Raw genomic sequence first — 18,311 nt, 5'->3', positions numbered from 1 at the left:
ATAACCTCAACTGACCTACTAAGCCTCTTTGGCCACTGTAACTCACTCCTTGCTGGAGTTAGTTGCCCAACGCTGGCCACAGTAGTAGTTTACAACTTTAAAAAAGCTTTCCAAAGTTTGACTGCAAGAGTTGTCCTATACAATTATTTAGTCTGTTGTATGAAAAAGCATTGATGTATTGTTCATCTAAAAAATTTACATTTCTGGAACCTTCAGGCGGATTTTTGTCGCTCAGGTGTCTATTTGAAGATAAAAATACAACCTATTTTTATCAATTGGTGTTGTTTTTTTTTATGTGTCCTGTTTCTTTCTTATTTTACAGTTTTGTTACTGCTTAATGATTTATACTTGTTCCTTTTTTATAAAGCCTAATTACTCAGAGGCACAGCTACCCAGGGTTGAGCTAACGTTTTTTCAAATGAATCTGACTGGACGCAGGAAAAATAGTGCGTTTATTATACGGTGAGGTCTGACAACCACACCATATAATAAAACAATTTCCTCACAGGTTCTTTATTAAGAATACTCTGAAAGTCCCTTACACAGTTAAGCTGACATATACAGGTAAAAGGAAAAACCTAAATATCACTAAAATTCTCCAGGTATGGTTAGCAGCACATAATGTACCTCACGCCATCTGTTGTTCATTACCTTCCATGACATCACTGATGACACCTCAAATACGATAAATGATGACATCTGATAGTAGGTAAAATATATTTCCACAGAATCATTTTTCTCTTAATTAACTTTTAGATATTGATCTAGACTTGTTTATTTTGCAAAATGCTCGAGACCACAAACAGCACTCACCTATTACAGGAGTAGTTTAAGTCTCACCAGTTAAACAGGCATTCCTAATACAGTAAAGGGGGTTAACTCTAATATTTCAATTACATCTTTTTGCTGCTGAGCAACCCTAAGCAAAATAGGTATGTAGTGGCACAGACTCAGAAAAACATGATTGGAAATGCCTCCTACAGTATGCAACGCAGATTAAAGTTTTTATTTTCAACATTTCCATCAAGTTCTTTGTTACCCATCACATCTAAATCAGACATTGGAACAAACCAGATTTCACCCACATTGCTTTTAAGCTTTTACTAATGTATACCACTATTCACAGGAAAGAGCAAAGGAATAGGTAATTTGGCAAACATGTTATTTTACAAAGAAAAATCACTTGCCTGGTATCTGTCTAAAATTCGACAGTCTTGGCTTGTTGTTCGGTATGATGGTTTTCCTACTGGGAACCTTCCATTCATGCCTTCTTTTGCTTCGTAAACTCCTCCACCTAATGTAAGAGCAGCATTCACAGTTTGATCTAAATCAAAAAGTGGTAGTCCCCTCTCCCTCTTGGCTTGCCTGACTTTCAACTTTCTTCTTAGTCTCCTTCCTTCTGAGGAAATGGCTAATGCATTGGGGCAGGATTCCAACCTCTTCAAAATAAGGTTCTCCTCATAAAGGCTCATACAGGAGTACTTAGGAGCTTGGGGCCTCTCCTCTAGCTCAGTTGGAAGTTTCCTTTTTTCACGTCCACTGGTGGTCAAATCTGTAGCTCCGTCAGCATAACTGTTCATTCTTTCAACTCTTTCCTCCTCACTTTCCATCTCTTGCTTAATGTGCTCTGCGGCTCTGATCTTCTTTCTACTCAAAGCTCCCCCAGAAACTGATGTCCCAAATGGTAAAACATACTCGTGTCCTGGGTCTATGAGACCATCTTCTTCAAGGTCTTCATCATCTACATCATGAGAGAAAAAAGACACCTTAAGGAAATGAAGCACAAAAACTAAGCACAAAATCCTAATACAGACACAAACATATCAGTCTTGATGAACTAGACAGGTTTATGTTTTTAAAGTTAGAAAACAAATTCTGAAGCCTTTTGTAGGTTTTTTAAAAATAATTATCCTTGTTGCTTTTTCTGTTTTGATTCTTTCATTTTTACAAACATTAGTTTGAAAACGCAGTGGATACACATCAATTTAGTCTGCTGCTCCATTTAAATGATAAAGTCTCTTGTATTATTGCATACAACCATTACATTACGCAAGCTTCTACCTTCATGCGGGGAATGGATCTCTGAGATACAGTAACTCCTGCATGTACATCCTCGTCTATCAAAACTTCCGTCAAAATATGAGATGGTACATGAACGCTTTCCATCACCAAAAGAAAAACAATGGGAAGTAGAGACTAAAAGCAGCATATATGATTAAAAGTAAAGATACAAATGAGTATCCTGGTTTTTCCTTTTTTCTTTCAACAGATACGTTATAGAAAATATCAATGGTCACAGGCAAAGGATACATTGTTTTACTAGACTTTGGTATTTTTCCACGACTGATTGACAAATATTTTTCCACTTTCCTTTAAATTCTATTGTGTTTACTTTATGTATTAATTTTGTATTTCAATGTAGACAAAGCAATATTTTAAGAATACTTGTCAGTGAACAGGATATGCCATCAGGACATCCAATGTAAAATAATTGACAACATATTTCTACCGTTCCCTCTACCGGTCTTCGAAATAAAACTGTATGCTTCATTTCCCAACAATAAACTCAAGCAATCCACGTGTTTAGCAAACAAGATCCAGCTCTCCTAACACTTAGGGCAGCAAACAGACGCCCTAGAAACCAGATGGCATGCCTTCTTTTACAAAACTTTTTGGATCTGAAAGTTCTTCTCAACTCAGATCCAGCAAGCTCCCTTACTCTTCAACACAGAATTGAATACTGTCTCAACAAGCAATACGTCATCCAAGACTTTGCCTCCATAATTCTGGGGTAACCCCAAACATTTTACAGCACGATGTTGCTTTGAAACGAGGTTCAAACTATATTGATTTTAACATATATGTACATACACGCTGAAACAAATATTACAAAAATTCTACTCTATTGCAAATCCAATGCCACTGTAGGAAAAACACATGACAAACAATCAGTAAAGGGAGCGACAAGCATGTTTTACAAGCATATATTGTAAAATAATTGGTTTCTCTATGTTTTTTATTATGTCAAATATATCACTTCCGAGTCAAGCTGCAGTAGCTAATCCTCATCCTGTAGTGTAAAATCCACTGCAACATCAAAGCAAGAGAGGACGCAGGAAACTAACATGGCATAGCTAATGACAACTGTAGGATTTTTTTATAGGTTTTAGGTTTTATATTACAACATCCATTCAAAATACCTCATTTTAAGGGACTGTTTTATAGTTAGTTATTGATCTTGGTACACACCGTAACACTTGTTAAAATATTTTTCAGTGATATTTTCGGTTTTGTAATGATGCACTATTGCAATTTTCTTGAATTTGACCAGATGCCTGCCCTTTTTGCCCATGTACGCTCCACTTATAATGGTGTGCACAGCATGTACTGAGCTGTACCCTGTGCAAAGTATTTCTGCAAACACCTGGTGAGCACAGCATGAACCCATGCCCTTTTGCCAAGCGAGATGTAGGGTTCAGGGACTGGCCTTGTGGCTACTTTCTGCAATCAGTCCTGCTGCCAGTGCACACGGCCCAAAAGAACCATGGTGCAGAGCATGGTCTTTCCTCACACGCTGTTTTCTGCCCGCCTGTCTCCATAATTAGCTACTAATGGCCCATGCAACACTGTCATCTTGAGCTCCAGCACTCACTCCTTCTGCCCTCAGAGCCTGCTGGTACACCACTGTGCTCTGTCCGCTGGAGTGTGGATGCAGGCATTACATCTGGTCATACCTGTACCATATATTTTTCTAACTTTGTTCCCTTTTTCAGGTATAATCAAGAACTTCACTTTGTGAACCAGGAAAACCAGTTGGCAAACAGGGATAAGGTTCACAAATCTTAATATATTCTTTTTCATTTTTTTGTTTGAAGATAAAAGGAATTTCCAAAGCTTTTCTGCTTGTACTTACCCTTCACCCCCTTGCCAACTCTCGCCTGATGCCACCAAGGATCGGATAGCCCCAGTATTCTTTTATTAAAATGAGATGCACGGTTTTCACACCACAAGCAGGTTCAGGTGAGTGTATTTCTTTATTCGGATGGGGATGCATTTTAAACCCCTCTGGCCTTAGGCAAGCAAACCTGGAAATGTAATGCCCGACCTTTGCTTCCTCACACTTCCGGTAAATATACATTTTGTAACGTGTTCACATAATGTCACTAGGTCCTTAAACGTTTTGTGCTCGTTTCAAAGAACTGGACAGGATTAAATCAAGCCAAAAATGGATTTCAACTCGGGTTACCTTCACACAAATTGTGGCGTATTTCCATCTAGAGTTTTTCACTGGTGAGCTGAACAAATATTCTTATTTAACTTTGAATGGGAAACACAAATCAAATGTACATGAAGCAGTATACATAGTCTTAGCTGCATGCAGGCTATTTTTGTAAAATGCTGAGCAGGACTGTCAAATCAAACTAAAGTTACTAGTGATAAAAAACTGTTTTTCATTGGATTAGTAGCCTCATCCATTACCAAACAGTTACTGTATCTTACTCTGTAACCGATGGCCAATAACTTAATCCATAAGTAAAGCAACATACTCAAATATTTCCTGCCAACACTTAATTTAAGCTTTGAACATGGTTCCAGATAAATCTAAAACTATGGTAAACCGCTTGGCTGCCAAGATGCCACCAACTACCTCTGGAAGGAGAGCAAAAGCCACCAACTGCTGCTGCTCAAGCTCCACGCACGGAAATGCAAGTTGTACATACTCCGATGTAGTACCAGACCCTAGTTCTATGAGAGGTGGTCCTCCCGAAGGGACAGCTAGATTGGAGGACAAAAGATCATGACTGGCAGTTCTAGGTACCACACTCTCTCTGCCCAGTGCAGAGCCACCAGAAGAATGACTTAGCCCCGTCTTTCTTGATCATTTTCTGCACTCTGCTTAGGAGAGGTGAGTGCGAAATGCACACAGGATCCCGAGCCTCAGTTAAATGGATGGATGGATGGGTTTTTTATATAGCGCAATATCACCGCCAGGTCTCAAAGCGCTTTGCATTGGGAACCCGTCCTGGTTTTTCCCTGTGAGATAGCCCCTACTGGGTATCCCCAAGGTGAAAGCCAGGCATCCCGCCGCAGGGAGCCGTTGTGGAGATTAAGCAAGCTATTGCCCAGAGTTGCAGAGTGTGAACCTGTGATTCGAGTAGGCACCAAAGCGAGAATTACCGAGTCCGTGGACATTTTGGGCTCAAGACCCTGCCGCGTCGGGAATTGAACCCTGGTCCCGGGCCTGATCTCAGCGTCCGGGTCTGCCTCCTCTAACCAGTGAGCCACACTTCTCCACATGTTAAATAGGAAGGCATCTCTGAAGGAGAGCTGCCTTGGGAACTCCAATGTTCAATAGTGTTGATATAGCAAATAGTCCGCAGTGGTGAATAGATTGAGCCCAGTTCTCTCCACTGCTGAACGATGCTCAGTGCCATCTCTAACTGCCATTTGTGGTCAACTAGGCAACAGCGGCTGAGTTTTTCTGCTGTAGTATTTAAATATCCTGCCAGGTGCTGGGCAATCAAGGAAATACCCAGAACGTTAAGCCACTTCCAGTAATGTAGAGCTTCCTGGCAAAGGACCCACAACCAAATCCGCCTTGTGTGTTGCAATAGCCCCAGGCGATCGTTTTGTTCATGAAAACCTGTCTCCATTCCCCTTTGATGGCTTTCAGTGCCAAGAGAATCGTTCGCAACTCCAGAAGGTAGATGTGAAGGAGAGTTTCGGATGGAGTACAGAGTCCTCTGATCTTCACATCTTCCAGATGATCTCCGCAAACCAGCAGAGATGCATGTGTCCACACTGTCAGTTCTGGGTTGAGTAGGGAGAGGAGGGTGCTGCCGGTCCAAATGCAGTCGCGCTGCGACCACTGCAGGTCTGTCACAGTCTCCTTTGATACCTGGATAGACTGACAGATCTCCTAGGTGCTGAGCCCACTGAGACTTCAGATCCCAATACAGAGACGCATGTGCCACCTGGCATGGTTTATGAGTAGGATACAGATGTACAGGTGGACAAGAGGCCAACAAGCCTCGGAGACGCTCTCACAGAGACCCAGGACGAGGTTTGAAGCATCAGGATCATAACCTGAATGTCCTGGATTTGTTGAGGTGGAGAAAAAGCTCGGAAGAGCACCGTATCCATGATGGTTCCAATGAAAGGGAGCTGTTGTGAAGAAGTCGGTGTGACTTTGGCAAGGTGATGGAAAAACCCACAAATGTCAACAAGTCCGCCATTTTCGGGAGGTGGATTACAAACTGCCTGAGGCAAGCCCGCCTTCAGTACCCGGTCATCAAGGTATGGGAAGATTGTTTTACCAGCCTCCACAGATTGTATTGTATTGTATTGTATTGTAATCGCATTTATATAGCGCTTACAACCCCTGACGAGGGGTCGAAGTGCTTTTTTCGGCAAGTCGCATGCTACACCAGAACCTATAAAGGATTAGTGTTGAATTAGTATAGTGAAATATGAAAGTAATTTGAGTGGTGGATATTTGAGTCAGTTAATTGGATTGAGAAGGATAGCGGAGGGATAGAAGAGGGGAAAGGTTTACATTTATAAAGCTCTTGTTACCCCCGATGGGGTGTTGATGTGCTTTTTTGCCGAGGGGCACGCTACTCCAGAACCCATAAAGGATTAGTGCTGAATTAGTATAGTGAAATATGAAAGTGATTTGAGTGGTGGATAGGTTATTCAGTTATTTGGATTCAGAAGGATAGTGGAGGGATAGAGGAGGGAAAAAGGTTTGCATTTATATAGGCTTTGTTACCCCTGATGGAAAAAAACTCTGCTGCGCTACGCGAAGCTCCGCAAGCGGCAGAGTGCGATGGATAAATGCCATTCGCAGTGATTTTAGTGCCAGGTGCTTGTCTGCACTGTGCAATCATTGCGAATGGCACCATGCACAACGCAAGCGGGCGCTGCTTCCTTTCTGCCACTCGAGTAGATTTTTACTCGAGCAGCAGCTTTCTAAACATGAGGCGATCATACGCGACCACTCGCAATGAGAAATCTGACCGCCTGCGTTGAGAAATCTCGCTGAGAAGTTGATTTTCCGCGCTCGCCAACTTCATGTTGACGAATGCGAACAAGGGAAAAAACTGCTCCGCAGAGTTTTTCTGAACTCCGCAAGCTTCGCATAATGCGGAGTGTTTGAAATCCCTGCAAACTCCGCGAGCGGAGTCCACAGCCGAGTCTTAGCGTTGAAGTGCTTTATTGGCAAGTACGCTACTCCGGAACCCATAAAGGATTTGGGTAGCGGAAGGATAGGAGCGGGTGAGTCAACAATATCTGGGTCAACTTTACAAGCAAGCATGAGATGATGTAAGAGAAAAACAACTGAAAGGGAAACCAATAGAACATGTTGCTGCTGGGGTATGTACTGACCAGCCTTTGCTGGTATCCTCGGCTGAAGCCTCGAAAGTGGTGAGTCTGCTGGGGGAACTGATGAACAGGCAGAGCTAGATCTAGAGAGCAAGCAGTGGCTTTCCGCCCCTCAAATTTTTCCAAGGCAGAGTTAGCCTTTGCTCAAAACAGCCCAGAGCAGTCTAAGGGCATGTCCATTTTCAAGTGGAGCTGAAGTACCAAGCTGGTCCTAACTGCCATACCCAGACAGTTGGTCGTATTTGGGCACAAGCAAGTGGGAGTACTTTGATGCATTCTGGCCATTTGTGATGAGGTGTTATGATGGCCATATAGCATTAAGGACAGCTGGCAAGATATCCGCTCCTCTCTCCAAAAACACATGCGAGTACATCCCCAGCAGGCAAGTAGTATTGACGGACCATAGGGCAAGACTGGTGGAGGAAAACGTCAGCTTGGAGAACAGCGCCATATTTTTTGCCTCCCTGTCCAGATGGGTTGCAGGTAAACATTGGAGTTAAGGCAATTAGTGGACAAGTACCACGAAGCTCTTGAGTGAGGTACTGAAATAGAACATCTGGAATGCAGGAGCAAGTCTATGCCACCTGGTCACTAGAAGATTAACAGATCCTGGCTTTTTCCAGGTGCCCACCAGCACATCTGAAAGGGCCTCACTGAAGGGAAGCAAAGAATCTTTGCTCATTTGGCCTGGGTTAAGCCCCTTAGGGAAAATATTTTGCCTTAACCCTTATTGTGGGCAGGCTGAGATCCAGAATGTATGCTGCCCTCCTGATCACTGTTGAGTAAGAGGCTGTGTCCTCTCTTGATATAGTCGGGTTAGGGGAGAAAAGGCCAATGTCTGGATATGCGTCCAGGCCACTGGCATCCTGCGGACCCAAAAATAAGTTTGCTTCACCAAAAGGTGTATCCTTGGCATCATCATCGTCAGCATGAGGGATGGGAGTTTTCAGGGTCAGTGCAGGTCTGTCAAGCGCAACCTTGGGGATGGTAGAAAGTGAGTTCTGGAGACTGATAAAACATTTGGTTCCGCTTCCGGAGTCAGTGACGTGGAATCCAGCATCGCAGCCCATGGTTGCAGTCGAGGCACGGGACGTTGTGCCGGAACAAGTCAGCAGGTCAGCCTTGAAATGAGGTAGAGTGTTGCAGTAGGAATTGAGGACGGATCTCTCGCTGGTAACCCAAACTAAAGGCAACTTTGGATTCTTATGGCCCGAAGGTGCTCCAAAGGGATCTTGTGGAGTAACAAAGATTTTGTCCAAGGTCAGTTTAAACTCATGGAGCTGTTGGAGTGTCACCAATGGCCCGGGGAAAGTGCATCGGAAGCAATTGTATAATTTGATCTGAAGGGGAGTCAGGGGACACAACTCAATGGCTTGGAGGTACCCAGAGCATTGTGAGACTATGAACGGTGAAAGTGGTATGATGAAGGCAACCCGTGCTTCGACTTATTGGACTTGCTGTACTCCTGGACTTTGAAAACAAAACAATCACAAAATCAGACTCAGGAACAAGAACGCCTTTGCGTCTTTAAGCTCGACTGGGCTTTTTTAACTTTCTACCAAGTTCTGTGATGGCAAGGTTTGCTACGCAGTTGCGTATGGCCACCTTATTAATCTTTGGGCAGCATTCGCAAACTGCTGACATTGTGGGTGTCGGTTACTGAAATCTGATGGTTGCAGTACTTGCAAGGTTTAAACCTTTTGGTTTATGGATGGAACATGTCCCTTGCACACTGAATAAGTTAGGAGAGAAGGAAAACAGGCAGACTTTTGGAGGGGGGCCTGGCCTGGCAGTTCGGGACAGGTTGCTCCCATGAGGAGCAGGGTCGGTTATAGTTTACATAAGAAGGGCCTTTGTCCAGAGTGACATGGTGGTTGAAAAACAATGGAGCTGAAATGCAGCCCAAGATTAATCCAAGCATTCCATCCATCACCTAGTGGTTGTTTCAATTGAAGCCGTAAGTGCGAAAGGTATATCCAAATGTGGGTTCCATGTTTACTGTGTCACAGGACTAAAGCTACACGCTACTGATGAGCCCCAGGTATAGGGAAACCCAGTCTGGGGTTGCTTGTGGTCTATGTTGGAGGGGTCTCGCCTGACAGTTTCGTGGGTGGAGGCAGTTGTTCCCCTAGAAGGGTCAGTGCTAATATGCGTAAGGCAGGCCTTTTTCTAGTGTGTTCTGGTCGGTGAAAAATAATGGACCGAAATGCAGGCTGAGTGACTGCCAGAGGCTGATATTAATTCAAGCATTCCATCTTCGCATCACCTTGTTGTTATTGCAGTTGACGCTGTATGTGCAACAGATATGCCCAGACATGGGTCCCATGCTCACGGTGCCATAGGGCTCAAGGTATGCCCTACTAATTATTCCTAAGTAGGATGAAACCAGTCTGCAATGGTGTGTGGTCCCTTCTGGAAGGGGTTCCCGCTGGCAGCTGGGGTGGACTATTTCATGGGGAGCAAGGTAGGTACTGATTTGCATTAAGTGGGCCTTTGCTTAGAGTGGCATGGTGGGAGAAAAACAATGGGCTGGAATGCTGCCTGAAGCTGAGATTAATTCAAGTATTCTCTACATCACCTTGCTGTTGTGGCAGTGGGACGTAACACGGCATATTCAGCCCAGGTATGCGCATTCTGGTCAGTGTGAGTAGGTAGAGTCGAGCTAGGACAGTGTGATGTTTAATAACTAGGGCAGCGTGTCTTCCATGCAGCCAGATTCAGTGAAAACAACTGATTGTCCACTCCCCATACATGCTATCATTTGGTCAATGGCTCTGGTTCTATTATACAGAGTTATTGCTCTCAGTCTTGTACATTGTCCAGCTCGAGTGATGCCAGACGTTGTTGGAATGTCAGTCATGTGAAAGGGTTCCAGAAACAATCACAAAACTTATCATTCGTGACTGCAGACAGCACATGCCTGGGCAATATCTTTTGTTCTTTTTTCTTTTATTCTGCTAAGTACAAGATGTTGAAGAATGTGAGAAAATAGGTACCATTCTCCCTAAAGCCCTCAATCAATGCGAGCAATGTTTGCTGCTCTCTGGTCGAGTTGTCCCCCTTCTCCACTCATAGAAACAATAGGGAACCTTACTCTACATAACAGAGGTCAGGGGAGGTGGGGCCAATATGCTGGTCGAGCTCATAAAAGGTTTAGATTCTTTGCTGCCACACGCTCCTTTCTTTCTCTACACCTGCTACCTCTCTCAGTTCTGTAAGATCTAAGAGTGGATGAGCTCGTCATAACGAGCATTTGAGAATTGGACTGAGAATATAAAAGAAAAATGTCCCCAAAAACATAAAGGGACCTGATGTGCTTATCAGAGTTGCCAGCATACCACAAAATATAACACATATAAAGGTGCGCCCGTCTCTCACTCTTCATCTCTCACACTGCCAAGCGCTGTGTCCCATTACATCGTGGGCATCACAAATTAAATGGAAACTCTTTGCACATGGGTTCAAAGCAGGCAGCAAACATCGAACCACACAACTACACAGTGTAGCATGCTATCTGTTTAGATAAGCGTTTCAGAATAAAACATTAAACTGCACATCCAAAGGTCTACTATGTCATCTATTCAACTAAATCGATGTGTACCTGCTAGCAGATCTACCAGCTACATTTTTTAAGCATACTTGCCTGACTGACAGTAACTGGATCCAACCTCTGTGGAAAGTAAATAAAAATAAAATCTTGAGATTGTACCTGACAAACCCCCAGATTCATCATTGTCCCGTTTTGCGAGTCCTTAATAGCGATTATTAAGGGATCACTATTAAAGACTAGCAAAACAGGATTCATGTAGAAATCACAATTTTATTTGTGATTCCTACAGCTTCCTTATTTGCGATTAGCAAATTGCTAATCGCAAATAAGGATGCGATTTCAAGGGTGCCAGGGGTGTCTAAAGGACACCCTGTAGCACCCCTGAATGTAAATGTAGACTGATGTTGCACACACACGTCCAAAGGACATGTGTGTGTGTAACATACAACTTAGAAAAATGCACTAAAGTGCATTTTTCTAAGTTTTCGCTATTTACCATGAAGTCAGACTTCGCGGTAAATAGCGGCCAAAAATAGCGATTTCGCAATTCTAAAATGGTTCATGAATTGCATTTAAGGGATCTCAAATAGAGATTCCTTAAATGCAATTCCTCTCAATTTAGCGATATCGCAATTTGCGATTTTTGCATTTGGGATGATGAATCCCAAATGCAAAAATTGCGCTCGCAAAGGGCCAGATTCTCTGAATCTGGCCCTTTGCGAGCCGAATTCCCGTTGATGAATCTGGCTGTTAGATCTGTAATTAACAGCATTCCCACATTTACAACACCATGAGCCATATGTATCATTCCAAATAGCGATCACAAACGCCGAAATTCGCAGAATTTCGCCATTTGAGATCGCAATTTGGCTCAGTGGTATGTATGAAAGCAAAACTCCCTCGCAAAATAAGGATTCGCAAAATTTGCGATTCTTTATTTTGCAATTGCATTTACGGAATCGCAAATTGCTATTCCTTTAATGCAATGTAAGAAGCACAGAAAAAGTGCAATTTGGCCTTAAGGAATCGCAAATTACCACCAACTTCAAGTTGGTGGTAATTTGCGATTTCTTTGAAAAATTCACTTTTTTGCAATTTTCAAAGTGCCATGTGGGGCACATAAGGGCATGTTTGCCACAAGTGCACACATGCACATTTCAGGGGTGCAACAGGGTGTGCTTTTGACACCCTGGCACCCTTGAAATTGCATTCTAAATTTGCCATTCTCTAATTGAAAATCGCAAATTGAGAATGTCTTCCCATTCATTCCTATGGGCCTCTAGGCCCATAGGAATGAATGGGGAGGTATTCCTTAATTGCGAATTGCAATTTGCAATTAAGGAATATGTGGGATTCACAAAATTATTTGCAAATCCTACATGCATAGCATTTTGTGATTCTCAAATGGCGATTCTCTAAAAATCGCTATTTGAGAAACGCAAAACCCAAGTTTCATACATATGGCCCCATATTCATAGTGGTAGAGGGTTCATCCATTCTTATCTTCTGACCAAAAAATGGTATTTAGAGAAATGTGTTACTTCTATGCTACACCAATAGACTACACTTACAGAGTTCAAATATCTGTTTGCAACTCTAGCAGAATGAATATTTCCACAACAAAACTAGTGTTGGTGGCAGGAGGCAAGGCCACATTTCTTTGGACCTTGCCTGGCTACTCTGGTTGCCACTTGACTTGAATTCAAGTCTCTTACCAATGGCCCTGGATTACTGAATCAGCAGTTCACAATGTGGTTCATCTCAGAGGCTTTCCCCTTCTCCCCATTTGATATTGCCATCTCAGAGGCTTACATAAGCGCATTGGGTCCTAGTAGCATATCATCAGTTCCAGAAAATAGAATGGGAATATGATCTTTCTCAGGTGCAAGTCATTCTGAGCCACTTGAACGGTGAAGTCAATATAACATCTTTTGAGCTTCACATGTCTAGTTTTTCTTCCTTGAGTGAGTGTTTTATCCACATACCTGAACTGAATAATGGGGACTGCTGCACATTAGGATTGAGATGCTTTGGAAAAGGTGTTCGGGGGCCTCAGTGATGGAATAATTTGACATGCACAGTTATATACTGCAGGGATCCAACAGCACTACTAAAGACTGTAGGGGACTATATGTTTGCTAGGGTAGCTTTGGCAGCTACTTGAGTACTATATACTAGTTTCAGTAAGGGAATAGCATGGGCACTGAATGTCCGGATGGACGTGCACTGCAAGAGTGCATTGCTACAACAGAAGAGGGTGTGTCACATTGTAACTGATGTGCACTGGCACAGTAGTGTAAGAGTTCCAGGTCTGCTGCAATTACTTGAGAATGGATAAGCTGAACTTGAGCACTGGGACCAAAGTATAGCCAAGATTAATGGAATAATGGTTTGGCAGCGTAAGCTACTTTATCAAACTCCACACCATTTATCAACCTCTAGGTAATCACATACTCTTAGCTGAAGAACTAATCGACCTAATAACATGGTTTTCCCTAGTGGACACCAACAACGTGTTTTTAGGCAACTTCAACCTGTACTGGAACAACACACAAGATGCCACAGTCCGTAACCTAATAAATCTTCTCAAAACCAACAACCTCAAACAGCTATGCAATGAACAGACCTATAACAAAGTCTCAACTCTAGAAGTAATAATCACCAGACGTGAGCTTATCTCTCTCAGATCCATCATGCCCATCTACTAGTTGGATCACCATCAAATACTGTTCAATCTCAAGGCTCACCCCAGGATCCTACCCAGTCCCAACCAAAAAACCCAGGAACTGGGCAAGAAACATCAAACAAATCCCACTAATGGAGCTGTAATCCATTATCAGTGCCCAATTACATTCTCAACCTCTTCTCACACCGTAGATGACCGCACCGCCTATTATAGCTCAGTGATAACAGAGGTTCTCGGCCAAGTAGAACCGCCTCAACTGAAAAGATCTAGAAAAACCCAATCTAGATCCTAGTTCAAGGCAGACCTCAACAAAGAGAGGAGACAACTAAGACTGACAGAAAAGTTATGGAGACAGAACCCCACACCTGCTCCCTTCTCATTCCTCATATCAGATCTGCTCTCCTACAAGAAATACATCTTAGGAAAAATGCCACTTTCGTTCACAATCAACTTGACCGTGCGAAGAACACACCAGGGAGCACGTAAGAATAATTAAACAGCAATCTACCTTCAACCCGAAACAGTAGCTACCAAGGAACGATGTAAAGAAATAGCCGATCTCGTGACTGACAAAGTTTAAAAAATGTAATGATCTATCATACCTCCCCCCAATATTAACTGAATGATAGGAGTGTCCCAAAAAAAGTCAATTACAAAAATATTATGCGAAAACAGAAAAACAATGCTAAATGGACAGATATCAAGCCTACGACAGAAAGAGAAGCCTTCAAAATAATCGTCCTTCCTCCCACACTAGGGATCTTCTCCCTTCCACCAAAGTACAGACTCAATCACATCATCACATCAGCTCTCTATTCTGGACCAAAATCATCAATGCCTCTCTCTCGTCAGGCCATGTACCGGTCTCTCTCCAACTAGGCCAATTCACACCCATTCTCAAAAGACATGGGGCTGACCCTAATGATCTCAATGACCATAGATCTATCACCAACCTTCCTTTCCTAGCTAAAACTATTGAGAAGTGTGTCCTACCCCAACGCAAACAACACATAGATGAATTCAACCACCATGACACGTTTCAATCAGGTTTCAGAGAAGGCTGTATGCTCAATATATCGGACGACATTCAAAGATCCTTAGATGAAGACGACTCCTTCATCCTAATCTTACTCACTTTATCGTCAGCATTTGATAAGTAAATCCTGAAATGGTTAACGTCCTATCTAGTACACCGTTCTAAAGGGATAAAAATCCACAGTTTTCTCTCGAAGCCTGCTCCAGTTCCACAATGTGTACCTCAAGGCTCAATCCTCTCCCAAGCCCTATTTAATCTCTTCATGGAACCCCTCACAGTTATGTGGAACCTCTCGCAGCTATCCTGAACCAGGCAGGGGTCCAATATCACCTATATGCTGACAACACACAACTCTACTACAAAATAACATCAGCAAGAGACATATGTCATCTAAATTCCACACTCAATAAGATATAAACACAAATCACCTAAAACTGAACCTGAATTACATTAAACTACTACTCCTCTCCCCAAAAAACAATCCTTTACCAATCCAAGATGGCTCAAGAATTTGGGTGCACTAAAATGCTCTCTTTTACTTTCTAACTTTGTAAAGCCCTTAGGTATTACCTAGGACAAAAACATGTCAATGAAGAAACACATCAACAACTCAGCAAAAGGTGCGCTTTTCACACTAAAGCATTTCAAGAAAATCAAACCGTTCATTACATCTGATCATCTTAAGACTTTATTACGGAAATGCCATCATCATTGGAACTCAGAAAAGCCAGCTTGCCCCTAAGTTCAACTCCCAGTGCTAGACTCCTCACAGGAATCAAATGGTATGATCGGATCTCACCTGTCCTCAAGAGTCTCAATTGGCTTTCAATTGAAGGAAGATTCACCTTCAAGACAGCTTGCATCACTTCCAAAGCCCTTAATACACAGAAGCCCAAATACCTAGAGGACAAACAATTGAGAGCAGGAAGAGGCAGTACAATAAGAAGCTCCAACTTGCTTCTTCTTATACCTCCAAAGACTAAGAAGAATCACAGGCATGCTCTTTCTCAGGAAATGCCCCTAGCATTTGGAACTCACTACCCATGGATCTCTGCTGCAACCCCTTCTTCTCTTGCTTCAAACGAGACCTCAAATGTTTACTACCTAACCACTACTTCAACATACTCTGAAACTGAAATTTGTTTTCACCACGATCCAACCCCCTTCAACAGTATCCCCTGATAGAATCGCCTGACTCACTCGGTCTCTAATCTGTCTCTACTGCCGTTGCCCTAATGCTGTAATGTTATAGACTTCTATGACTGTTTATGACTACCTTAATGATGTATTATTTTATACTCCTTTGTTGTCGTCTTTTTAAAAAAACTATTGTCTCACAATTTCTTGCGTTTAATTTAAATAAACTTATTTACACTATCATGTCAAGCGCTCTTCTGATGCATTTGGGTTTAGCTAGCGCTATATAAAAATCCAAAATAAATAAAAGTAAGCTACTTTGTCTGCAAATTCTATAAACTTAACATTTCAGAGGGGGAACTGACTGTAATTTAGCTCACTTTGGATCGTTTTACTTCCAAAAGTAGCCCTTACTCTTTAAAGTCGAAACTCTTCCAAATAATAACATGGGAAGAGGGGAACAATCTGTGCGGGCTAGGTCAGTCTAAAAGACGACTATTGCAGATTTTCATCCTAATTTACCATTATAAATTGGATAACATAATGGAGAGTTTCGCATTTTGCACCTATGAACATTACAGATATAATGTGAGCGTCTCTGCTCTCCGTTGCTCCAAAGACCAGATTGCTGTCTCAACGTATTTTGGTGCCATAGGAGAGGTACATTTTTTTGGGTCAAGTCCCAATTTTTTCTGCAGACACAAATAATTCCTAACATCCTCCTGGAAGGACTAAGCTGACACAACTGAATATATGGGCTAATTCTATGAAATCAATAAAAAAAATCTAGTAAACTACATTTACATCTGACCGGAATCAATATGCTCAATCAAGTGTGATGTTGCCCCGAGCAACTCAAGGAACACTTCAGTTTGAAGTGTGCTCAATAAAAGTAATCAATATTACTTAATGGGTGACACTGTAGTCTACTAAATCATATATGATTAAAGCGGTTGCGGGCACTGTACATTGTATGATCTGAACCACTACTACTCACAATTCAGATAAATGAAAAATTTGAGGCAGAAAATAAAAATTAGGTCAGGACTTTTTTTTTAAACCATCAGCAAATTAGGTTATAGGCTTCACTTCTACTGAGCTATTACTTTGTCAGTAATTAATATAAAACTCTTAAGCGACTTCTTAAGTATGGGCTGGTGCGGCACAGTGCATATAAACGATACTTTGTGGGAAACGAATATTCTGAACGTTATATACCGCCAGCATTTTTTTTAATCACTGTTTTTTTAAGTGACTGGAATACTTCAAACGAAAAAGATTTGACTCAGCGACAAATATACTTGGAAAGTTTGCAAAACAAGTTATGAAGCAACCAATCATTATAGGAAAGAGGACAGCCAGGCCAGACAAATGAAGGAATACTAATAATGTAAATAAGCATTAAAGAAGCCAATTGGTCTGCCATTGACAACCAGCCAGCTGGCTATGTAATTGTACGTTTATTTTTGACACTTTTTTTTGCAAAACATTATTTCTGGGGGAACTGCCAGACACTTGCCAGTATTAAAATAAAAACACATTGAATATAAGCAAAATAAATGTAATCTCAAAAAGCACACACTGCCATAGTAGTTCCGGGCACTGAAAGGAACAACTCTGTTTGCAGCTGTGTTCACGTGAAATAGCAGAATACCGTCACTGATATAAAGTTAGTCAATGGTTAAATTGGGCAGACCCTTTGCCCCACGCTGCATGCTGAAGTGGGAAGAATAAACCCTGGATGAAAAGCGCTGGCTGAAAGCCTATTTAAGTAAGATTATTATATACGATTTTAGTAATTTCAAAGGTTCTTACTTGACGGCAGATTTAATAATAAAAAGGCTACCAGATTAGTGGGACGTTCAGAATGTGAAACGGACATGGGAATTTGAAAAAAAAAAGCACTACTTATTAGTTCTTTTGAATCTCGGACTGTTGAGAAGATGAAGTCTATAATGAGGGTTAAAACAAGGCTGGAAGATGCGTGTAATCCCATATAGAGCAAGCGTGGCATTGTCTTGCTGGTGGCACTATGTTTTGGGGCTGGCTAGAGACCGATTTTCATGTCTTGTACAGTGAATGCACACAAAGACACACAACAACATGGTTAGTCTATCTATCTGTCTGTCTATCTATCAACAAACAAAAACAGTTGGTTCTGGTTCTGGCTCATACCACACAAACTCATTAGTTATATTTAGCAACGCATACCACACATGCCATAACTCGCGCTACCAAACACGTTGTGCATTTGATTGCTCTTTTGTTTATTTCTGTTCCTTTATCACTTTGCCAAATTGGTGCTTTAAAAAAAAAAAAAAAAAGTATTTTATTCCAATCAAAGGGTGTTGGAAATCACCTCTGTCACTCGGTCCCCTTTTTAGGTCTCGCGTAGGCGATCGCTATGCGAGAGATTTAGTAAGGGGCACCAGAAAATGCTCCCAAAGACCTTTGGAATGCTGTGTATGGCCAGTGCATGTGAGGCATTCAAGCGCGCAGCTGACATCGGACTTGAA

The 18,311-nt window shown here is 42.1% G+C and overlaps 1 protein-coding gene across 3 annotated transcripts in view; it reads right to left on the bottom strand.

The window, feature by feature from the left end:
* KAT14 (lysine acetyltransferase 14) overlaps positions 1 to 18,311 on the bottom strand; it is a 532,685-nt gene that overhangs the window by 141,355 nt on the left and 373,019 nt on the right. For all 3 annotated transcript variants that reach the window (XM_078648952.1, XM_078648953.1, XM_078648951.1), the window contains one exon: positions 1,188 to 1,741. In XM_078648952.1, coding sequence (XP_078505078.1) covers positions 1,188 to 1,741 — 554 coding nt within the window. The remainder of the gene's footprint in view (positions 1 to 1,187; positions 1,742 to 18,311) is intronic.

This window comes from Lissotriton helveticus, chromosome 6, assembly GCF_964261635.1.
Source record: "Lissotriton helveticus chromosome 6, aLisHel1.1, whole genome shotgun sequence".
In the NCBI taxonomy this organism is placed as follows: Eukaryota; Metazoa; Chordata; class Amphibia; order Caudata; family Salamandridae; genus Lissotriton; species Lissotriton helveticus.
This window is presented reverse-complemented; position numbering and strand designations above follow the sequence as displayed.